The 25781-nt window shown below is 37.7% G+C and overlaps 1 protein-coding gene across 1 annotated transcript in view; it reads right to left on the bottom strand.

Annotated features, from left to right (window-relative positions):
* Positions 1–25768, bottom strand: part of DPY19L1 (dpy-19 like C-mannosyltransferase 1) — a gene marked incomplete at its 5' end in the record, with an annotated part of 85578 nt that extends 59810 nt beyond the window's left edge. The window contains 6 exons of the mRNA XM_081344144.1: positions 2900–3020; positions 9239–9376; positions 11216–11303; positions 13462–13486; positions 14430–14498; positions 25381–25768. Coding sequence (XP_081200270.1) covers positions 2900–3020; positions 9239–9376; positions 11216–11303; positions 13462–13486; positions 14430–14498; positions 25381–25768 — 829 coding nt within the window. The remainder of the gene's footprint in view (positions 1–2899; positions 3021–9238; positions 9377–11215; positions 11304–13461; positions 13487–14429; positions 14499–25380) is intronic.
* Positions 25769–25781: the final 13 nt, after the last annotated feature.

Below are 25781 nucleotides of genomic sequence, written 5' to 3'. Positions count from 1 at the left end.
TCTCTTTCTTTTGCTGCCAATGCATTTTCCCCAGCATTTCTCTATCTTGGAACAGCTTTCTCATGTATGAAAGTATTCATTGTTAATTACAGATAATCCTCAACTTATGACCATAACTGAGACTACAATTTCTGTTGCTAAGCAAGGCAGTTGTTAAGTGGACCCAAGTGCTGCAATTTTCATAAATAAAAGTTGATTGCCAAATTTCCAAATCTGACCAAATTTGGGAGGGTTGTGACACCTATATGTCACAAGGAGAATTGTAAGTCATTTTTTTAAATGCCATTGTAACTTCAGTCACTAAATGAATGGCTGTAAGTCAAGAACTATGAGTAATTCTATATAATGATGACAGAAAATAAGGAAAAACAAATGTCTCTCTTTTTAGAGGAAGATGATGTTCGAAAAGCAAGTAAGGGAGGAAATGTCACTTCAACTAGAACATGAGGGATTAGTTAATTGGTAGGACAGATTCTTCTATAGTAAAATATAAATAAATAAGAACAATGAAAATATATTTGGCTATTTCAGCACCTCATAAAAAACTGTAGAAAATTTGAAGAGATAATTAAGAAAAAAAACCTATGAACTAGGGCTGGGATAAAAGAGATATATCATCCTCTAAAAAGTGTCTAAGTTAAGCATGGAGTTTCCAGGAACCTACAAAAAGACTAAATAACTACTTTTCCTTCAGAAAAAACTTATTTTTATGGGGATAAGTAAAAGTTTAGCTAGGAAACTGCATTAGATTACGGTATTGATTTTGTTTGTGTGTTGTTGTTTTTTAATCAACCTTTTCTAATTCTTGTTCTCATTCTGTAAAATCCTAGACTTTTTTCATTTCAGGCTACATCCACATTTTTTTTCTTTATTAACTTTTTGTGATCTATAAAATAATTTGGAAGCCATCTCAAGTTTATTGTTAGCAGACCAGCACCATCTTGTGGTCTGCCTGGAACATTGTAAGTGCTTTTGTAAGCTTCTAAAGCAGTGGTCTTCAAACTTGGCCCTTTTATGACTTGTGGACTTCAACTCCCAGAATTCTGGGAGTTTAAGTCCACAAGTCCTAAAAGGTCCAAGTTTGAAGACCCCTGTTCTAAAGTAAAATAGATGGGATGTGCTTTATTAGAGGATGGGAGATCATGATCACAGTGGTAACTACCACACCATTAACAAATGTGGTCAAGTTGTGAAGATGCTGACAGTTTTGGGGATAGGACAGACATGTCAAACTCGCAATGTCACATGACATTGCGAGATGTATTGGGACTGTTTTGCCATTGCCGGCAATGGGGTGGGCGTGACTTCCGGATGACACATCCAGCCCGCGGGCCAGCAGTTTGACACCCCTGGGATAGGAGGTTTCATACCTCCAGCTGTACACTTTATGGGTTTCGGCACAATGCTAAACCACTTTCATCTGTAAAGAGGAGGAACATGTTTGAGGATCTTAAATTCTTCATGAATTTAGACTCCACTATTTATGGAAAGGAATAATTGCACTAACCTCCTTCCAGAGCTCCATTTCAAAATGCATTTATAAGGTAATGTTCAGTGACAAGCACATACTCTGCTTCTTAAAGGTGGCTTAGGTCATATTAAAATAACTACAGCCCTGTCCATAATATCAGTATTGCGTTATCTATTTGAGCCCTCTTCCTACCTTCCCAGGTATCTAAAATAGTTACTTTTCCCAATAAAAATATGATGTAGCCTATAAACAAAACAGTTGTGGGTTTATTAGTTTATTTTTTTGCACTGTCACTTCTTAACATAGGTCTCTATATCTATAGGTACTCATTGACTTATGGCCACAATTGGGGTGGAATTTCGGTTGCTAAGTAATCTGGCCAGAAAGCAAGTCATATTTCTGGACAGGATTTAACTACCATTTTTACCATGGTTGTTAAGCAAATCACTATGTCCATTAAGCAAATCACCATGGTTATTAAATGACAAACAAAGTCAATTCCCCAATTCACTTTGCTTGTCAGAAGCTAAGTGGAAAGATGTAAATCACGATTATGTGATCAAAAGGCACTGCAACAATTGTAAGTACTAGAAAGTTGTCAAGCACCTAAATTGCAATTACCGGTACATGAAAGAAGAACTTGGATTACAATGCCGTATCTATCATTTTACCTCCAGGATGCTGCTGGATATAATCTACTGTCAGTTTATAGGCAGCCTTTTTTTGAGCTGAATTTATGCTGATTTAATGGATATGTACATTATTCTTGACAATACGGAAATGGTTTCCCCTTGCTGTTTTCTGATTTTATCGTTAATTTTCTAATCTAGTCCTCAGCTCTGAGTTTTTCTGATTACCTCCCACAGAAGTACTTACATTTTCTAAGATGACTATCCATTATTTCTATTTGCAATGAAAACTTATGTAGAACCAAGACATTCTTATAAACAAAAATAATGTTGAATGACTAGCATTTTGCTTCCATTTGATTTTATTTAAAATTAGAATACTATACTTTTTTTAAAAATGAAAGGTCAAATAGGAAACAGCCTAGCTAGACCTAAGGAGGACTGCCCATTGACCCAAGTATTAGGGTGATGCTGCTTGGAATCAAATATATTTATTTCACTTTTTGGTCACACATGTTGCATTTTTACAATTTCAGGTTTCTAAATTATTTATATACCTACATCTGTCAATTTCTTTATTTTCTTTTAACAAGCTACTATTAAGTATTATCCTTTCTGAAAATAAGATTCCCATATTAAGATTTCTGCAATATGCACAAATTATTCAAATAATTGATTAAATATTTAATTAGACCATGGATAACCACAAATTCTTAGTAACCTTTCAAAAAGGAATTTTAATATTATTTCACACTCCATTTTGTGCAATGTTCATAATGAATAAATAAGGAACACTTGCCTTCACAGCTTTCAACAGGACTCAGACCTTCCCCTCTATTCACAGTCCAACACTTTTGTGTCTGAATGCCGAAAGAATTCATTATCCCTGTATATATGCGGTACCAGCTGGCTAATACAACCTGTGCAGAAAATAGGATTATAATTTCAAAAGAACATTGTTTATCTCAGCAGTTAAAAGAAATTTATCTATGGCTATATCTGACTGTTTTAAGATCCTTTTTCTTTCTCTCTGAAACTTCATTTTAAGTTTTAGTGTATTTTTTATAAAATGGAAACTGACATTATACAAGCATGCTATTAAAAATATAAATACACACTTGCAAACTTTCAAGGTGTTTAACAATAAACTAGATGAAGACAATAAAGTAATTCTACAAGGAAGCATGAATTTATACCAAGACTGAAATTTTATTAATAGATATTTTTCACAGAATTTTTTTTCTTTTCTGCACATTCATCATGTGAAGCTGAGATTTTATATTTATAATATACGTAGTCTTAGACTTGTGACCAAAATAAAATTGATCAAATTAACATTTTTAAGATAAGAATTATGTTGGTAAACAAGGCAATTGTTAGTAAGTTACATGCAATTTTATAACTTTTTTGCCATGTTTGTTAAGTGAACTATGCTGTTGTTAAACAGGTCCAGCTTCTCCCATAGACTCTGGTTGTCTGAACCCATGGGGGAAGATCACAAATGGCACATCACATGACCCTGGGACACTGCAATCATCATAAATACATGCTAGTTGCCGAGTGCCCAAATTTTGATCACATTCTTGTGGGAATGTTGCAATAGTCAGAAGTCTTTTTTTTGCAGTGCCATCATAACTTTGAACAGTCACTAAACAAATGGTTGTACATTGGGGATTATCTGCATATTCACTTCCAATTTAAAAGTCCAAGATACTGACAAAATATACTTTTTAAAAACTACCTGTAATTCTATGTTGAAATTATGGTTGTTTTATTGCTATTATTATTATGGTTAATCTTTAATTCAATTCACAGTCTGGGAGTGCTAAAAACAATTCAAGTCCTAACCAAGGACCCAAGAGCTGTTAAGGTAGCATCTGAGTATATAGGCAGTTCTATGCAGGATGGTTTTTTTTTTGCAAAGTCAGGATATTCAGGTCTAATAAGTTCAAAGTTTCCATGTATCTAGGCAGCCCTTTGGATATTGCTCCAAGGGCTCCTATTACTATTGGTACAACCATTGGTTTCTCCCTTTACAATCACTTAACTTCAATTTGTAAATCACAATATTTTGTTATTTTTTTCTAGCTGTTTCTCTTCAATTCCTGCATCACCTAGTATTACAATATCAATGAACCAGATTTTTTTCTTTTCCACAATAGTGATGTCAGGTGTGTTGTGGGCCAGAGGTCTGGCTGTTTGGATCCAAAAGTCCCACAGGATCTTGACTTGCTCATTTACAAGAACTTTGTCAATTTAGTGTTTGCAGTAATTTTTGCTGCATTTCTGACAAAGCTTCCAATCTATCATTTTGGCAACTCCATCATGACACTGCAAATAATAAGTCTGTGAAATATTGCTATAGCCACTGATAAGGTGATCCTCTGTTTCATCTTTCTCAGTGCATAAGCAACATTTGCTGTTGTTGGTGACATGTTGATATGCTGTTGTTTTTACTTTCATGGAATTGGTCTGCAAGGCTTGTTCTTGGGCAGCCAAATGAAGCCTTCAGTTTCTTTCGTCAGCACCCATATCTCAAACAGCTCCATGTCAGCTTCGTATCTACTTTTCTTTCAATGTCCTTCAGGTATTGACTGTACATAGGCTTCTTTTTCCAGTTAGAAACTCAATGCTCAATTGTTTACTTTCGATATTCTGCTTTCAATTTGTTTTCAAGAGGTTTCCCTTGTTTACCTACTTCAGCAGTGGCTTTTTTGCTTTTTTTATGTAGTCATTTAAGCTGTGTTTTCCTCTTCCACAGTTTGTTTCACCTGTAAGAGTCCTCTGCCACCCTGAGATCTTGGCAAATATAATAGATCAATATAACTTTTTGGGTACAGACATGGTTCACAGTCATTAATTTTCTTGTTTTTTGGTCCAAGTTATCAAGTTCTAGCTAAATCCAATCAATTATTCCAGCTGAGTATTGTACTACAGGCACTGCCCAGGTGTTAACTGCCTTTATGATATTTCCTCTACTCAGCTTTGATCTCAAGATTTTCTGGACTCGCTTTATGTATGTTGTTGAAATGGCTTCCTTGATTTGGTTGTGCAGCAGGTCAGAAGCTTCCAAAAGTTCTAAGTACTTATAACCTTCTTCTAATGTTATTGCTTTTATCAACTCTTCATTATCAAGATAGAATCCATTATCTTCAACATTTTTTCCTGCCTTAACAATTGTTGCATATTTGTCAATGCCAACTTGCATGCCAATGTTTCTGCTAAACTCCTCAGTGCATTTCAGCAGTAAGCACAATTCAGTTGTTGTTGTTATTATTATTATTGATTTAATCTTCAATTCGATTGACAATGTAGAACTGATAAAAACTTAACAGTTCAAGTCCTAATCAAGGGCCTAAGAGCTATTAAGGCAGCATCTGAGTATATAGGCAGTTACAAGTATGGTGGGTTTTTGCAAAGTCAGGATATTCAGGTCTAATAAGTTCAACATTTCCATGCATCTAGGAGCCCTTTGGCTATTGCTCCAAGGGCTCCTGTTACTATTGGTACAACCATTGATTTCTTCCTCCATAATCACTCAACTTCAATTTGTAAATCATAATATCTTATTTTTTTCTAATAACTTGTCTTCAATTTGTGCATCACCTGGTATTGCAATATCAGTGAACCAGACTTTTTTCTTTTCCACAATAGTGATGTCATGCATGTTGTGGGTCAGATGTGTCTGTTTAAATCCAAAAGTCCCACAGGATCCTGACTTGCTCATTGACTTGAAACAAAAATCAAAAATAATAATAAAAAGTTCCTTCCAACATATTAACAACAAGAAAAAAGTCAAGGAAACTGTAGGTCCACTAAAGAGAGAGGATGGCAAGGAAATAACAGGCAACAGGGAAAAAGCAAAGCTGCTTAACGCATTCTTTGCATCATTCTTCACACAAAAAGAAACTACACCCCAACATACCCCCAAAAAAACCACTGCAAAAGACAAACTAGAAACAAAAATTAAAATAAGCAGGAAAATAGTAAGAGAACACCTATCCGACCTTGACAAATATAAATCACCAGGACCAGGAGCACCAGGGAAATACCTGAGGATTGGAAAAGGGCTGATGTGGTTCCCCTCTACAAGAAAGGGGGGGGGAAACGGACCCAGGAAACTACAAATCAATCAATTTAACGTCAATACCTGGAAAGATCCTAGAAAAGATATTTAAAAAACAGATCTGCGAACAACTAGGAGCAAACAAAGTTATAACTAGTAGCCAGCACGGGTTTCTTAAAAATAGATCATGCCAAACCAATCTTAATTCATTCTTTGATAAAGTGACTATAGTAAACCAGCAAAATGCTATGGATGTAGTATACTTAGATTTCAGTAAGCCATTTGATAAAGTAGACCACAATCTATTGCTTGGTAAGCTAGAAAAAGATGGAATAGACAACATCACACCAGATGGATCTCTAGCTGGCTGGCAAACCATACTCAACGAATAGTCCTCAATAGCACCACATCCACATGGAGAGAAGTAAGCAGTGGGGTACCACAAGGTTCTGTCTTAGGCCCAGTACTCTTCAATATCTTCATCAATGACTTAGATGAGGGAATTGAAGGGGAACTCATCAAATTTGCAGATGACACTAAACTGGCAGGAGTATCCAACACCCCAGAAGACAAACTCAGGATTCAAAAAGATCTTAACAAACTTGAACAATGGGTCCTATCCAACAAAATGAGTTTCAATGTGGAGAAAAGCAAAGTTATACATTTAGACAGGAAAAATCAAAACTGAGCCGTGGTGGAGCAGTGGGCTAATGCCTCCTTAAGTAACACCAGCTGCCTGCAATTAGTGCAGGTTCGCATCTGACTCAGCCTTCCATCCTTCCGAGGTAGGTAAAATGAGGACCCAGATTGTTGGGGGCAATTAAGCTGACTTTGTAATAATGCCGCTGGGTGTGTGTGTGAAAGCCCTAATAAGCAGGCATATACATAGAATGAAGGCTACTGCTAAGCTTGTAAGCCACCCTGAGTCTTCGGAGAAGGGCGGGATATAAATGGAATTAAAATAAAATAAATAAAAATAAAATAAAACTACAAGTACAGATTAGGCGAGACCTGGCTTAAAAACAGCAACTGTGAGAGGGACTTTGGAGTCGTAGTGGACGATCACTTGACTATGAACCAGCAGTGTACAGCAGCAGCCAAAAAAAGCTAATACAATCCTGTGTTGTATAAAGAGAGGCATAGAATCAAGATCACACAAAGTATTAGTAGCACTTTATAAAACCCTAGTAAGACCACTGGAATATTGTAGCCAATTTTGGTCACCATATCACAAAAAAGATGTTGAGAGATTGGAAAAAATTCAGAGAAGAGCAATTAAGATGATCAAAGGCCTGGAGACAAAACATACGAAGAATGGCTACAGGACTTGGGTTTGGCTAGTCTAAAGAAAAGAAGAAATAGGGGAGACATGATAGCAGAGTTCCAGTATTTGAGGGGTTGCCACAAAGAAGAGGGGATCATGTTATTTTCCAAAGCGCCAGAGAGCACGACAAGAAACAATGATTGGAAACTGATCAGAGAAACAACCTGGAATTAAGGAGAAACTTCCTGACAGTGAGGACAATTAGCCAGTGGAACAGCTTGCCTCCAGAAATTGTGGGAGCTCCATCACTGGAGATTTTTAAGAAGAGCCTAGACAGTCAATTGTCTGAGATGGTATAGTTTCTCCTGCTTGAGCAGGGGGCTGGACTAGAAGACCTCCAAAGTCCCTTCCAGCTCTATTCTATTCTATTTTCAAGAGCCTTGGTAAAGCAGTGGGCTTCAACTCAACCCGGACAAGACTGAATGGCTGTACATACCGGCATGCCAGGATACTCAGAACGTTCCATCCCTTAACATCGGGGATGAGTTATTACCCCCTGTTGATAGGGCCCACAACCTGGGTGTCCTCCTGGACTCACAGCTATCCTTGGAAGATCACATAGGAGCTGTGGCCAAAGGGGCCTTCACTCGGGTTCGACTGGTGCGCCAACTACAACCGTATCTGGACCTGGATGCCTTACGTACAGTCACCCATGCACTTGTGACTTCCCGCCTTGATTACTGTAACGCTCTCTACATGGGGCTGCCCTTGAGAGTCACTCGGAAGCTTCAACTGGTGCAGAGTGCAGCTGCACGAACACTTTTGGGGGCCTCTCGATACTCCCATATCACACCTCTCCTCTGTGAGCTGCACTGGCTTCCGGTTGCCTTCCGAGTGAAATTCAAGGTGCTAACAATGACATACAAAGCCCTACATAGCATGGGTCCGGATTACCTACGGGAGCACCTTCTGCCAACGTCAACACCCCTCCGTCCTGTGCGCTCCCACAGAGGGCCTCCTCAGGGTGCCACCGCTCAAAGAATGCCGGCTGGTGGCCCCCAGGGGGAGGGCATTCTCAGTGGGTGCGCCAACCCTCTGGAACTGCTTGCCTACCGAAATCCGGATGGCCCCCGACCTGCGCACCTTCCGGCGCGACTTAAAAACTTACCTGTTCCAGCAGTCCGGCCTGGCCTGATAGCTCTTGGGATTTCATTTGTTTTTTACTATTGTCTTTTATTATTGTTTAACTGTATACCTACCTTACTCTGTACACCGCCCCGAGTCCCTCGGGAGAAGGGCGGTATATAAAAACAAATAAATAAATAAAATAAAATAATGCCTCCTTAAGTAACACCAGCTGCCTGCAATTAGTGCAGGTTCAAGTCCCACCAGGCTCAAGGTTGACTCAGCCTTCCATCCTTCCGAGGTAGGTAAAATGAGGACCCAGATTGTTGGGGGCAATAAGCTGACTTTGTAATAATGCCGCTTGGGGGGGGCGAAAGCCCTAATAAGCAGGCATATACATAGGCTATTGCTAAGTACATTGATTTGTGCTTTAGATTGTAAGCCGCCCTGAGTCTTCGGAGAAGGGCGGGATATAAATGGGATTAAAAAAAAAGTTTGTCAATTTGGTGTTCCCACTAATTTTTGCTGCATTTGAACCTAAACCTCTGATTTTGGCAACTCGATCATGATGTTGTAGATAATCAGTCTGAGAAATTTTGCTACAGCCACTGATAAGATGATCCAAAGTTTCATCTTTTTCACTGCATCATCATCATCATCATCATCATCATCATTTGGCTTACCTCTGGATAGAGATTAAATCTTTTCAATGTGTTTATTACAAGAGGATATTCAGTTAGATTATCATTCATAATCATCCAAACTCCACTGTAAAATGATGGTGCTTCAATTATAGTCTTGAAGTAGGAATAGTATAGACCCTAAAGTGAATATATTTAGATAACAATATTTAAATATTTATATTTAATATTTAAATGTATAATTTGCTTCATATTTGTATATTTGAATTTATATAATTTGCTATAGCAATAAATACAGTAATATCAATGAAATTAACTTTCTATTTCTAGATCAAAATTAGAATAAAACAAGATTAAAACAAATATTGCAAGTTATCTGTAACATATCAACACTTGCTTAATTAAGGTGTTGAACTAGGTCTGGCAAAATCCAAGTACAAGTATATACTCAGTCACTGACACCAGTCATCAGGTATTGCTATAGAATATAGCAAAATTTGCTTTAGTGGTTAAGGCAACAGAAGACTGTTTATTCTAGTCCATCCTTAGGTATGAAAGTCAGTTGGGAGACTTTGATGTTATTTTGGATAAAATAGGAGGAAGAAGGAGTATTAGATATTTTCACAACTTACATTATTTATAAACATGGGATATAAATAAGTAAGAAAAAGTGCTACATAAACTACAGATAGTACCCAACTTACAATAATTCATTTGGTGACCATATATGAAGTTACAATGGCTCTGAAAAAAGTGACTTATGACCATTTTTCACACTTACAACCACTACAGCATCCCATTGTCACAGGATCAAAATTAAGAGGCTTGGCAACTGACTCTATTTATGATGGTTGCAGTGTCCCATGGTCATGAGATCAGATTTTGTGACCTTCTGATAAGCAAAATCAATGGGGAAGCTATATTCACTTAACAACCTGTTACTAACTGAACACAACTGTGTCATTTAGCAATAGAAAATTTGGGCTCAATTGTGGTCATAAGTTGAGGACTACCTGTACTTGAAATCATAGAAGAAAGGCAGGATATAAATCTAAAGAATCAATCAATCAATATATTCCTAGCTGGCTTGTACTACTATTATAAGGTTCTAAATTCTTCTTAATCTCCCAAGCAGTCCAAATCATTAACATAGAATAAATTAAAAATAACTGAATCCATATTTATCCATTACTAATTTAAATTCCATACATTTTATTCCAAGCATAACTAAAATTATTTAAAATATATTTTATTGAAAAGATAAATATATCTCATAGTAGGGGTCCCCAACTAGGGCATACAAGCGTGAATGAGCGAACGAAGCTTCATCTGTGCATGCCAGGGTCTAGGTTGCATGTGAAACCATCCCCTATCCCCAGTTCATAGAAAGATTGCATTTCCAAGAAACAGTCCCTGGTGCCAGAAAAACTGGAGATCTCTGTCTTATAGCTATATTTTTCTTCTATCCAATTATGACTAATTCTCAGAGACTGCCTTGATAAATCCCTGCACTTTTCTTGGCAATTTTTTTCAGTAGTGGTTTCATATTGCCTCCTTCTTACGGCAGAGAAAATGACTGGTCTAAGATCACCAAACTGGCTTTGTGCCTAAGACAGTACTAGAATTCACGGGCTCCTGCTTGGTAGCCTGATACCTTAAACAATACATCATATTTACTGAAACAATTTACTTATGTAATTTATAGGCTGCCCAACTCTAATGACTCTAGAGGGCAAATTAGTTTAGTAACGAGATAATCTAAAGAAGCTGCATGTATCTGAAAATTTTCCAACATCAGTAAAATAAATTGTGACAAGTAATTGGTGAAACTGCAAATACCACATAAATATTAAACTATTAAGAACAAAAATATTTCTAAATCATCTAAACAACTACAGTACCTTTTTGATTCAAGAATACATGGTAGTTTGCATTTAAAAATTAAAAAATAATGTATTATTTGATATCCTTATTTTAGAATATGTTTAAAAGTAATATCACTTAAAATTATGTTCTAACCATTTCAGTTCGAAATGCCATTTCCCGTTCCAGAGTTGAAAGATGAGAAAAGTGACGATCATTTTCAAAAAGAGTTGTTAAGTGATACCTGTTAAAATTATACATATTTGCCAATAAATCAGAAGAGTAAATTCATTACAGTATCCTTGTAAATAAACCTGCAAAGTTTACCAGTCTGCAAAAAAAATACTAGCCTGAGTTTTATTCTTGAGAATTGTCACATCTCTCTTCCACATGATCCTAAATTGAGTTGTTGGAAGATGTTCCATCTCTCCTCCAGGAATCACTTGGGTAAAGAGATTCCTGGATAAAACCTAATCACAAAAATGCCGAATCCTGCCATGGAGAGGTAGAGCATTCTACTTCTTTCTAGTGAGTCTACTCACCTTCATTATAATCATTTGCACATATTTTTACAACTTAGGTGTACTATAATGCCTCATACGCTCTACATAAACCAGTCCCTTCTAAGAAAATAAACATGAAATGTACTTGATATTCAAAGCCATATAAGGAATGAATTCATTACTTCTATACTGTTTGTAGATGTACTTCAAATGTTTAACACATGAAAAAAGTTCTAATCAACATGGAGATTGCTGTATTAAATGAAATATATTTGACTTTAGAAAGTATCTCTGAGTAGAGCCTTCTAAATTAAAATATAATTGAGCATTATGTTAGTTATTAAAATAGCAACAACAAAGACATAAGTTAAATTAGAAAGCCTTCATCTCACCATGAAATAGTTTACTTCTTCAAATATAGATATGCAGAAAGTTAACAGCCTTTTGACTAGAGAACCTCATATTCTTAAATTTGCATGTTTAACAATCCATTTGAAAACTAAATGTCTTCCTTCTAATATCTTCCGGAAAATAGCACTAATACAACAATGGATTAATGTTATACTAAGGAGACCAAACCATATTTATTATTGTTTATTATGGCTGAACTACTATTTTTTAAAAAAGAGTATAGAGAAATTATACAGTAAAATGGACTGAAAGTCCTGCTAGTCTTTGTTTAAAAAAGGATTTGTTCCTCATTTCCACAGCAACTAGAATTTTTGGCTAATTAGAAGAACATGTATACTTTATACTTCTAATGAAGCAATGGAGTTCATAAATAATATAAGAGGAAGTATTGAAAAGACATCACAGATAGGATCTGTGATAGATTCCTGCCTATAAATTTATTAGGGAACAGTCTGGCTCCCTGGGCTTCATAAAAAGTGAATCCTAAGAGAGAAAATGTGAATGCAATTTAAAAAATAAGAAGTAAAGACAGGAAGCCTATTATACAAATTAGTTCAAAAATACAGAGAAAAACTAAGAACATACCAACTCTGGCCTAAATCACTCACAGGCTACTTGAAGGCTGAGTACAACCTTTGGTCACATGCAGCATAGAGCCAGTAGTGACCTCCCCAAAAAGTTGGACATAATTGTTCTCTCTGTGGAGTGGCACTAGTTTTTCCCAGTGACAACTCAGTAAGATCTAAATTCATTAGGAAGGATATTTTGCCCTGTCCTTGCACACTATGAGAAAGAGAAAACTAAGTAAATATGATTGGTGAGGGGGAGAATGAACTTATGACCAGTCCTATAAGTTTCTGATGTTGTAGCTCATCATATAACCACTATCTAGATGCTCAGTGCCCAGTTCACAATTATAACATCACAGTGAGCTGGGTTATATGAATGCCACTGGCAGCTTTCCACAAACAAAGTCATTGGGAAAGATGGTAGGGAAGGTTACAAATTGTCCCAGTAAGAAAACTCCTGCTTTTTCTCCCAAGGAGTCCACTATCTCCTATTTCATAGTAGCCCCTTGCCCATCTGCATTCTAACATGTCTGCGGCCTTTGCAGACCAACTCATACTCCCTAGTGCTCACCCATAGCACCCACATGCCCCCCCATGCCCTTATCTGGCACTCCCACCCGTTCCTATTTAATGACCTGCACATCCTGGTGTTGTGATGGCAACTGGGACTGCTGTCACTAAGCAATGTGGTCATGCTTTATGATCGCATCACTTAGAAACAGCAATTCTAATCCCAATTGGCATCTAACCCAAGGACAGGCTGAAGGAAAAGGAGGGGAAGGCACCATCCATCACTGCTTTATAACCTCTGGCCTACCACTGTGTGCCAACCTAAGAGACTTAAGACATAACTTATAGAGATAATGCTACTGTAATTAGACATTGATAAAGCATTTTTGTTTGCAGAACATAAACTTACCAATGAAGGATTCCTGCAACAGCAGCTGTTAAGAAAAATAAAACAAAACATACCACCTTAATTGTTTTTAAATTAATTTTTAAAATGTAACCCCAATCCTTAAGGGCTATATATGTAATACCTCTAAAAGCTTACTCAAAATTTCTCTGCACAAAACATTCTATGTTTTCTGTAGAATATTCAAACAAGCATTCTTACACTGTTTTAATTTCAGATATATAACTTTGCAAGTTAGAATGAAACACATAAAATAAATATCTGCATTATTTCTTTCATATATCATCTGTTTAAAAGTATTACAGATATTTAGGGCATATCTAACAAATTTCTAACTTCTCATGAAGCCAATTTTATATATTTTAAAAAAAGACACACAAGAGTATTCATGCAGTTTCTACTATGTCATAGGAGCAAAAAAAAAAAAAAGAGAAGGCAGGATAGACTCAAATATATATATAAAGTCCATGAGAATACTGCAGACATACTCTTGTAGTTTGGATATATCTTTGTAATACAACTATAGAAAATTTCAAAGATATAATTTCTGGATCTATAACTAAAAAATTTAAAGTTAACACCAATCACCATCACCCTTAAGCTATTGCCTTTAATATAAATGAAAATATATAGTTTATTAATGAAATATGTATTTTATATCACTTGAAAAACTGTTCATTTTGTCGTATATTACACTCCTTAACAAGAATAAAATGTCATAAAACGCATACTTTTCTGCAAGAGTCCGATTCAGCTACCATGTGAAAATATTATTTTACAATTTTTATAAGAAGTATCCTTAATTTTATATATTCAAGTAATCTACTTGCATTACATCTGTGGAACCAACACGATATCAACATCAGAATCTCATCTTGTATCCTTATATTGTCTTACTTGGGAGTAAATTTAGTCATTTGTATTGAATTTTGCAAGACCCTGTAAGAAAATAAGAACTATAAAATTCTCACCCATTATAAGTGTAAGCCATATTTTGCTATCTGTTCTTGCAATAAAGAATCCCGTTTCTCTCAGAGCATCTATATAAAAAGAAAATAAGTATCATTAATGTAATGTCTATAGAATTTATAAAATATATTTTAAAAAATTGTCCTTGCAAAAACAATTATATTTAGAAACTTTTCTAAACTTTTTGCTTCCTTATGCTGAGTCTAGTTCTTTTCTCAGTAATACTAAAACAGAGTTATATGTAGTGTTCAAATTTTGTTAACACTAATAACATTCTTTTTTCAGTAGGATGAAATATACTTACTGCAAAAAGTTAGGGAGATTTAGCTTACATTTAAATAGAATACAAAAGAAGACCTTTTGGAGTTTTCCTCCCATTAAAATTCTTCCAGCTTTCCATTCTTCCTCAGGCAACACTGAAAATTGAGAAGTCTCTCCTAAGTGGGATAGGCTATGTGGTATGGGAGGATATTAGGCAACAATATGCCATTAATGATAACTTTTATTGTCATTTTTTTACTGTGGGCACAACGGCCCATATCAAAAATGAAATTTAGTTGCCCGCTCTCAAAGTGGAACATACATGACAGACACCTAACCATACTATATACACATATGTATAGACCAGGGGTATGCAACCTTGGCTCCTTTATGACTTGTGGACTTCAACTTCCAGAATTCCTGAGCCTACTGCTATAGACCCACACCCTGGTATAGACCCACACCCCTACATATACATAACAAATAAATATTAAATACTATCCATCTTGAATATATAACGGAAGGAGGAAGCTTGAGAGTTCACAAGGTTAATGCTATATGGAATGAAACTATGGCGAATCTGGATGTTCTGCTGCGGATACCACAAAGCCTCCTCCCAGAAGGTAACAAGGAAAACAGGTCGTGAAGAGGATGAGTAGTGTCCCAGACAATCTTACGGACCCTTCTTCTCAAGCAACACTTCTATGCTATGTCCTGGATGGAGGGGAGAAAACTGCCAATGATCTTTTCGGCCATCCTCACCATTCTCTGCACCGCCTTCCTGTCTGAAGCAGTGATGCTTCCAAACCAGACTGTGATGCTGTATGACAGGAAGCTCTCGATCATCCCCCTGTAGAAAGTGGTCAGGTCAGGGGAAGGAAGATGTGCTTTTCTCATGCAACGCAGAAAATGCAGGTGCTGCTGTGCCCACTTCACCAGTTTCTCACTGTTGAGCGACCAAGCCATTCTACTTATTAGCTGCACACCCAAGAATTTGATGCTGGTAACTATCTCCACAGGTGAATCATTTATGCACAGAGAAGTGTGGCTGTGCCTGCCTTTTCTGAAATCAACAATGATCTCTTTGGTTTTTCCGGTATTTAAAACTAGGCTGTTTTCCTTACACCAGTTCACCAACCCCTCAACCTCCATGTGGCAAGCCTCCACCTTGTCATCATGAATAAGGCCCACTACTGTTGTATCATCTGCAAACTTCACAATATGATTGGTGGCAAACCTAGCACAAGTCATGGGTCAACAGGGTGAACAGCAGAAGACTTACGACGCAGCCCTGAGGAGAACCTGTGCTCAGGAAAATGGTATTAGAGGTATTTGTTCCAACTCGCACATATTGGGGCCTATTGGTAAGAAAATCAAGAATCCAGATGCAGAAAAAAGTGTTTAAGCCTAAAAGGCCGTTTGTCTACTAGATGCTGGGGAATGATTGTATTAAACACTGAAGTCGACAAACAACAAATGCATGTATTTCTTTCCTCTAAGTACTTCAAGCTCAGATGGAGAACAGAGCGGGTCAAATGCTGGTGAGAGGCTGGATACGATAATGTCTTTTATCAGCTTCTCAAAGCATTTCTGCTGCCGGCGTCAACTTCCCTCTGTCCAGTGCGCTCCCACAGAAAGGGCCTCCTTAGGGTACCACCGGTCAGAGAATGTCGACTGGTGACCCCCAGGGGGAGGGCATTCTCGGTGGGCGTGCCAGTCCTTTGGAACTGCTTACCGGCTGAACTCCGGATGGCCCCCGACCTTCGCTCCTTCCGGCGTGATCTAAAAATTTATCTATTCGAACAAGCCGGCCTGGTCTGATGGGTTTGGGATTTTAACATTGTTTTTAACTAATTTATTGCATCAGGCACAATCATTTAATTTTAAATCTTGTATCCTGTATTCTTATTTTTATTGCCCTGAACACCGCCCTGAGTCCTTCGGGAGAAGGGCGGTATATAAATCAAATAAATAAATAAATAAATAAAATTTCATAATGGTGGCTATCAGTGCAACCCGACGGTAATCACTGAGGCCTGTAATTGTGGACTTTTTGGCACTGGCAAGATGATGGCCATCTTAAAGTACAATGAGACCACTGCCTGCTACAATGAGAGATTGAAAATATCTGTGAGCACACAAGCCAGCTCATTTGCGCATTCCCTAAGGACACGTCCAGGGATGTTATCTGGGCCTGCTGCTTTCTGAATGTTAACTTTCTGCAGTGTCTTCTGGACAGAGGTGACATCAAAGCGTGCTCGTCAGGATGGGGCACAGCTTTCCTAGCAGGAGTGCTATTTGATACCTCAAATCTTCCAAAAAAATGTATTCAGTTTGTTTAGGAAGTCTGTGTCATCCTTGCATCTTGATGGAATCACCTTGTAATCCGTTATGGCCTGGATCGCTTGCCACATTTGCCTGGTGTTTGTTGGGTCCTGAAAAAAGTTCTGAATTTTCTGGCAATGGGCTTGCTTTGCACCTTTTATGGCACTTTTCAGATTTGCTCTGGCTGTTCTAAGTGCCAGCATGTCACCAGATTTAAAAGCCACATTCCGTGCTTTAAACATCTTGTGGACCTCCTCCTATTTCCCTATCCAATCACAACAAAACTACTCCTGGAATATAAACTGAAGAAAGTAGGGAAAAGCACTAGGCCACTCAGGTATGAATTAAATCATATCCCTGTTGAATATACAGTAGAGGTGACAAATAGATTTAAGGAATTAGATCTGATAGACAGAGTGCCTGAAGAACTATGGACAGAGGTTCGCGACATTGTACAACAGGTAGCAACCAAAACCATCCCAAAGAAAAAGAAATGCAAGAAAGCAAAATGGCTGTCTGAGGAAGCTTTGCAAATAGCTGAGGAAAGGAGGGAAGCGAAAGGCAAGGGAGAAAAAGAAAGATACACCCAATTGAATGCAGAATTCCAGAGAATAGCTAGAAGAGATAAGAATGCCTTCTTAAATGAACAGTGCAAAGAAATAGAAGAAAATAATAGAATAGGGAGGACCAGAGATCTTTTCAAGAAAATTGGAGAAATGAAGGGAACGTTTAATGCAAAAATGGGCATGATAAAGGACCAAAATGGCAGGGACCTAACAGAGGCAGAAGAGATTAAGAAGAGGTGGCAAAATTACACAGAAGAACTATACAAGAATGAGCTTAACGTCCCTGATAATCACAATGAGGTGGTCACTGACCTCGAGCCAGACATCCTAGAATGTGAAGTGAAGTGGGCCTTAGAAAAGCTGAGCAACAACAAAGCTAGTGGAAGTGACAGTATTCCAGCTGAGCTATTCAAAATCTTAAAAGACAATGCAGTAAAAGTGCTACACTCAATTTGCCAGCAAATTTGGAAAACTCAACAATGGCCACAGGATTGGAAAAGATCAGTTTACATTCCAATTCCAAAGAAAGGCAGTGCCAAAGAATGTTCAAACTATCGCACCATTGCACTCATTTCTCATGCTAGTAAAGTCATGCTTAAAATCCTACAAGCTAGACTTCAGCAGTATGTGGATCGAGAACTACCAGAAGTGCAGGCAGGATTTCGAAGAGGCAGAGGAACTAGAGATCAAATTGCCAACATACGCTGGATCATGGAGAAAGCTAGGGAGTTCCAGAAAAACATCTACTTCTGCTTCATTGACTATGCTAAAGCCTTTGATTGTGTGGATCATAACAAACTGTGGCAAGTTCTTAAAGAGATGGGAGTACCAGACCATCTTATTTGTCTCTTGAGAAACCTATATGCGGGTCAAGAAGCAACAGTGAGAACTGGACACGGAACCACTGATTGGTTCAAAATTGGGAAAGGAGTCCGGCAAGGCTGTATACTGTCGCCCTGCCTATTTAACTTATATGCAGAGCACATCATGAGAAAGGCAGGGCTAGATGAATCAAAAGTTGGAATTAAGATTGCCGGAAGAAATATCAACAACCTAAGATACGCAGATGATACCACTCTAATGGCAGAAAGTGAAGAAGAACTAAAGAGCCTCTTGTTGCAGGTGAAGAAGGAGAGTGCAAAACTTGGGTTGAAACTTAACATTAAGAAAACCAAGATCATGGCATCTGGCCCTCTCAATTCCTGGCAAATAGATGGGGAAGAAATGGAGGTAGTGACAGATTTTATTTTCCTGGGCTCCAAGATCACTGCAGATGGGGACTGTAGCCAAGAAATTAAAAGACGCTTGCTCCTGGGGAGGAAAGCCATGGCAAATCTAGACAGCACACTAAAAAGCAGAGACATCACCCTGTCAACAAAAGTGCGTATAGTCAAGGCTATGGTCTTCCCAGTTGCAACGTATGGCAGTGAAAGTTGGACCATAAGAAAGGCTGAGCGCCAAAGAATTGAGGCCTTTGAACTGTGGTGCTGGAGAAGACTCCTGCGAGTCCCTTGGACCGCAAGGCGATCAAACCGGTCAGTCCTAGAGGAGATCAATCCTGACTGCTCTTTAGAAGGCCAGATCCTGAAGCTAAAACTCAAATACTTTGGCCACCTAATGAGAAGGAAGGACTCACTGGAGAAGAGCCTAATGCTGGGAAAGATCGAGGGCAATAGAAGAAGGGGACGACAGAGAATGAGGTGGCTGGATGGAGTCACTGAAGCAGTAGGCGTGAGCTTAAATGGACTCCAGAAGATGGTAGAGGACAGGAAGGCCTGGAGGAATGTTGTCCATAGGGTCGCGATGGGTCGGACACGACTTCGCAGCTAACAACAACAAATGCCTGAAGAAATAACTCTTGGTGTTCATTTGGCTTCCTGCCTGGAACTGATTTTTTAAATTTATTTCTTTAAAACAAAATATATTAATTAAAAGAGGGAGAATGTAAAGGAATTAAATATCCTTGGTGAAGGAATGGATATGGTTTTAACGTTTTATTGGTTTTAGTTGGTGCTAGGTATAGTTTAATTTCTTCTTAATATTTGTATCTTATTTGTATTTTATTGTTGTTAGCCGCCCTGAGTCCTTCGGGAGATAGGGCGGCATATAAGTCCCATTAAATAAATAAATAAATAAATAAGCTGTAACAGGAGAACAAATAGAAACTTGGTGCTGAGAAAGTGGAAACTGTAAGAAAGAAATTCAAAATATCCATACCTTGATACTATTTGGTATAAGCTGGAATAGATCTAAATTCTCATACACTTTCAAGATTCAAAATGCTTAAATTGTATTCTACAAAAATAAATCAGTGCTGCTATAATCTTTGCAGTGTCTGGCCTACAGTACCTCAAATGGCTGACACAGAGAGAAGCTGGTATGTTACAAAGTGCCAGCCTCTAATAATCTGTATTATTTATATCCACATGATCTTCAACAGTTTTCCTTGGAAATAAAAATGATAGGCTGCTACAATCCTACGTTTTATTTGAAAATATGTTAAACTACCCAGAAAGAAAAATAAGATAGAGTATGATAATCCTGTAGAAAAGGAATTTAGGGATATAGATAAGTAGTAGTTGTTGTTGCTGATATAATATACAAGTAATATTATTGATTAAATTTAAATATAGTTAAGAAGCTTGTGATGTATTTTAGACATGTATATTTATGGCTATATATCTTTTTTTATTAAAAAGTTTTGAAGTACATTTTTAAACATAAACCCGATCCCTCCCTACCCCTACCCTAACCCACCCAATACCCCTGCCTCCCCCAGCCCCCCCCCCCAACTTCCCAAAGCAGAATACAGGGTATTATTTTCACAATCTTAATCTAAAATATACTAATTAACTATAATTACACTTTAAATCCAGTTGCGCTTTAACTCTCCTTAAACATCATAACATATCTCCATTACAAATATTCTTCACATATTCTAAATTCTACCATTTCTAATTCAAAACTTTCAAAATCCATTCTTCTATAATAAACAAATCAGCCTTCTTCCAATATAACAGTACCAAAAATTCTACTATAGTTATTAATTATAAATTGTTAACTTTTAAAATTGTAACCTTTTTACAATTCAACCATACATAATACATTGCATCATCACAACCACATCTTCAACATTTAGACTAACAATTTAAATACATACATACTAATTTTTAAGATCTACTGTAAATACCATCCCCAAATATCCACCATTATTAGATCTTGATTATCCTACAATCTTTAACAAGTTCCATTTCTAAATCTTATTTCTATCAAAGTCCTCCATTAATCTCTATAATGGAGATTGCACAACTTCCGAAACTATTTCTTGTAACTGTCGCTCTCCTTCTTCCTTTCCTTTTTTGACTTCTGAGGATGACGGTAAGCCTGCTTTCAATACATTAGAATAAAAATCACGTGCCTTCCCTACTGTATTAAGACAGTATCTTTCTCCAGAATAATTCACCACAATCCCCGATGGTATCTCCCACCTGAACCGAAGCTGTTGTTTCTTTAATTCATCTGTCAGAAAGAAAAAAATCTTTCTTTTTCTCAAAATTCTTGGAGGAATCTCTTTCAGAATCAAAACCTCCTGATTGGCCACTTTAAGTCTCTTATTATAAGAGATTTAAATGATCTCATTTCTAATCTTTCTCTTTGTAAAATACACAACCACATCCCTTGGCAGTTTCCTTTGTTTAGCAATCCAAGAATTAACACAAAATACTTTATCTATCTTCCCAAAAAAATCCTCAAGTTGAAACCCCAAAATAGGCGCCAGGGCATCCACCAACGTCTCTTCCAGATTCTCCTGTGGATTTTTTCAAGCCTCTGATCCTCAAGGCGAATTCCATATCTCTATATTGCATCATCATCATTTCATCTTCAAGTTTTTTCCATTTTATTCTCCACTTCACCCATTTTAGCCTCCAGCATCAGATTCTTTTGTTTCATTTCTTCCACACATTCATCCAGATTCTCAATACAGCCTGAAAACACTTGAAGTGCCATCAAAGTATCCTCCCTTATTTTCTTGCTCTTCTTTCCAATAAATTCTGCCACCTTCTCAAATATTTCTTCAGACTGAATTTTTAAGGCATCGCTTAGAGAATATTGTAAATCTTTTAAAGTCAATACAGATGCAGCAGCTTCGGGGGGTAACTTCAAAGACTGCGTTCCAGATTGCTGAACAAACAATGCCTCCGCACTTTTAAAAACGGGTCTATGCGGTTTGGGAGCCATTTTTGCAACTAATGACTTTCAATACACACTTTCACTTTCTAGTACTTTGTAGTTAAACTGTGAAATAACCAAATTTTGAAAATAACTTTTTAGCACCTCCAAATTATAAATAGCTCTTTTAAGTTTTAAAAGTCCATTTACATATTCCTACTCAGTTCAAACAGTCACTTTACTTTGAAGAAAAACACTTTCGTTTTTTGTTAAAAAAAAATCAGCCAGGCGCCATCTTCCCCTTCTTTCAAAATGATCGTTGGAGCAGGAAGAAAGTTTGAGTTTCAGAGTTAAAGCTTTGTACTTGATATTTATACTGCTCCTGCATCAGCTCTGCTGCTACCATCATTCAAGATGTCAATCAGATCTGGCAGGAGTGGATTCAGTGTCTTGTTCTGCTAAAGCAGAAGAATCCTTCGTCCGTAGCATTTCCAGGCTTCGGGGGGGCTCTCACCCTTCATGCCCCAGAACAAATGTTCTGGGGCTCTAGGGGAGCTCTACCCCTACCTGGAAGCTCCCCCTCCCCTCTTTGCCCGAGAAGGGTTTTCGAGCGACGGAACAGCTGATCATCAGCTATTCCGCCGCTTCAACAGGATCGAAGGGCCGGTGGTCGAATCCGACCGTCCTCGCCAATGAAGCGCCACCTGGAAATCCCTTATGGCTATATATCTTATGTATTTCAACTAAATATCTTTGAATCTCAGGAAGTCAAAACCAAGCTTAGATATGATTATATCAGCATTGTAGAGATAAGTTTGAAATAATATAATTAAGCCATGGTGGCACAGTGCTTAGAGAGGACCCAGATTGTTGGCGGTAATATACTGACTCTGTAAATCGCTTAGAGAGGGCTGTAAGGCACTGTGAAGCAGTATATAAGTCTAAGCACTATTGTTATTGCTAAGCTATTGTTTATTTTATTGGGATAAAACTATGGGAAATGCCCTAAGACTTACATTAGTGGATGGTAAACCAACCAATGAAAGATAGCTTTTTATTTAAAATTTTTTAAAAAATGTGCAAATGCTGGAAGATTTTGATTATGTACTAGTAAGTCAGTGATGACCCTTAGCAACCATATAGTATTCCTAACTTGGACCTTATTGTCACTGAGTTCATCCATTCTTCTCTTTTCTTCCACTTTTTCCAGTGCTATACCTACTCTAGGAAGCTAAGTCTTTGCATATGTTGACGGCAAAATAATATGAGCATGATGATTTGTGTCTCCATTGAGAACGCTGGATGGATTTGATGACCATTTGCTCATTTTTTTGGCTGCTCACAATAATCTCAATATTCCCACACCAAAGCCCAAAAACATCAATAATCTTCCTATCCTGCATATTTATCTTTTTTTAGTAATTTTTACTGAAAATTTTAACAGTGATAAGGACTAATACAAACTAAAATAGAGCAGAAAAAACAAAAATGAAACAAAAATGAAATAAAAGAAAAAGCAATAGGGGAATAAGAAAAAAAGTAAAAGAAAGTAGGAAAAATAAAGATATAAAGATACAAAGAAGTGGCTTCCAATATTCTTCACAGCGGTTAAGTAAAATTAATCACCTTGATTCTTTTTTCCTTTTTCTCTTTCCTACCACTTTTACTAGAATTATACCATCTCCAGGGAACTAAGTCTTTGCATACTGTGTCCAAACTAAAATAGAACAGAAATGTTGGATGTGGCTTTCAATATTCTTCACTGCAGTTAAATAAATCAACATTTTAATGTTTATTTTTTTAAAGTTGCATCATGCCTCTTTCTACAACTTATCTTGACTAATAATCAAAACCATAAATGAAAAGTTTTTTCCATTTTCATGAAAAATCCTTAAAGTGTTTCCAGTCACCAATAAAGGTTGATAGTGTCTTCATTAATCAAACAAGTCAGTTTATCCATTTCAGCAAGTTCTGTCAATTTCATCAAGGTCCATCCTTTCCTGCTTCTTCAAAGTTCAAATTTTGCTGCTGCAGAGGATTGCAAGAAACGTATTTCTTATCGTTGTAGGTATAGGCATATCATGGCATCTAAATACCATTTCCAAAGACTTCATGGCTACTCTTCCACATGCTAGTCGATAACAAATTGTTCTTTTGGTATTGATGATTGATTCCCAAAAGGCATAAGCTATCTATCACTTTGATACTTTTACTATTAATTCTTGCTGTACCTGTTGTCATTAGTTTGGTTTTCTTTGTAGTTAACTTAAATCACATTTTTAACATTATTATGTCTAGCAAGTGAATTCCATTTTCAGCTATCAGAATGTCATCAGCATAGATTGTACTTTCTTCCTTTAACTTTAAATCCTCACTCATCTTCCAATCCGTCTTTCCTTAATATATATTAAGCATGTAGGCTGAATAAATAAAGGGTGTACAGCCTGGTCTAAATCATTTGCTAAGCTGGAGCCATTCTGCTTCATCATGTTCTGTTCATACTGTGGCTTCTTGACTTGGGTATAATTTCATATGAGCACAATCAAATATTCTGGGATTCCCATTTATCTAAGTATATCAATAGTATCTAAGGCCTTTCTATAGCAACTTCTTTTTGTATTTGCTGGTGGAAGGAGCAAAGGAAATAATATGGGTTATGTTTGCCAAAAGTGAAAGTGTTTGCATTAATATTAGGGTTCTGTCCACTTTGTTATATGAGAGTGAAACTTCGGTAGGTAAGAACAAGTATGAAAGTACAAGGAATGCAGTGGGAATTGCTTATTAAAGAAGTGAGCATTGTAAACAAAAGGTGAATTAAATATGAATTGAATACAAAATGTGCAAGGTCGTTTACCAAAATAATGACATATAATCAATAGCAAAACAAATATGAAATATATAGGGTTTCCTGCCTGAGCAGGGGGTTGTACTACAAGACCTGCAAGGTCTCTTCCAACTCAATTATTATTATTGTTATTATTAAATATATGAAAGAAGAATGAATGACTGGAACAGAAAACACGAAAAGTATGGCTGGATAGAACTGATGAGATGTTGAAAGAGAGAGAAAAGGCAATATATGAATCAGGGTACAAATGAGGTAGAAACAAAGACAGAAGATAATGGAAAGGTTTCATGAATGCTATTGGTCAAAACCAGACTGTTAGATATAGTAGCCCCTTGTTTTATCTTTTGCCCTTAATCTTTTATTCATTTATCCAAAAGTGAATACTGTGTAATACGTATGCCCTCATATAAAATAAAATTAATCTCATTTTTCCTCTTAAAGTTTATGTACAACAGCATTCTTTCCCCACTATCCTTTCTATTCTTGAAGTTTGATTCCAAGACCAAAGTAAAGTTTGCTAACGGCAATCATTAACTTAGAGCGGCGCAACTTGACCCTCACATCCACACAATGACTCGGATGACTCGGAAGGAAGCGCCACTGGTCCTACAGTATACCCTCATGTGGGAAGAAGTTCCACCAAACTCAACTCCTCTCGCCTATTCCAAGAAGGCAGGCGGGCTGCAGGAAGTACATTTGGCTAAGCCCGCAGCAGTCAGCCCTTCCCTCCGTTCTTGCTTTTCCACTCCAAACCCTTCGATCCCCCACCCGCGGGTCTCTCACCGCGCAGCCAGTCTTGCCATTCGCCGAATTCGTGGGCCAAGAGGTCCCGCTTCGCTTGCTTCTGAGAGTCGCTTTGCGTCCCTTTCCTGCCTGGTCCTCCCCTCTTCATTGCGTGAGGAGAGGCCCCACCGGGAAGCTGCCTCCCCAGCGACTGTTGCAGCCCGCGGAGCAAGAAGACAGGGGCGGTTGGTTCGCTCACGGCGTCTTGGCTGGCGCCGCGGTCGGGCTCAGTGCCTTCGCTCCGGCCCTGATGCTTCTCTTCCTGAGGTAGCAGGCGCGTAGGAGAAGGAGGAGCTCGCCTGCCGCGGCTGTTGCCTCTGCCACTGGCGAGATTGAGAGGCGGCGACTCTTTGCCTCCTCCTCGCCTAGGCCGGCCCGTTCTTCTCATTGCCCCGAAGTAG

Source organism: Vipera berus (genome assembly GCF_964194415.1).
Source record: "Vipera berus genome assembly, chromosome: Z".
Lineage (NCBI taxonomy): Eukaryota > Metazoa > Chordata > Lepidosauria > Squamata > Viperidae > Vipera > Vipera berus.
Note: the sequence above shows the minus strand (reverse complement) of the source record. Positions and strands in the feature narration are given on the sequence as shown.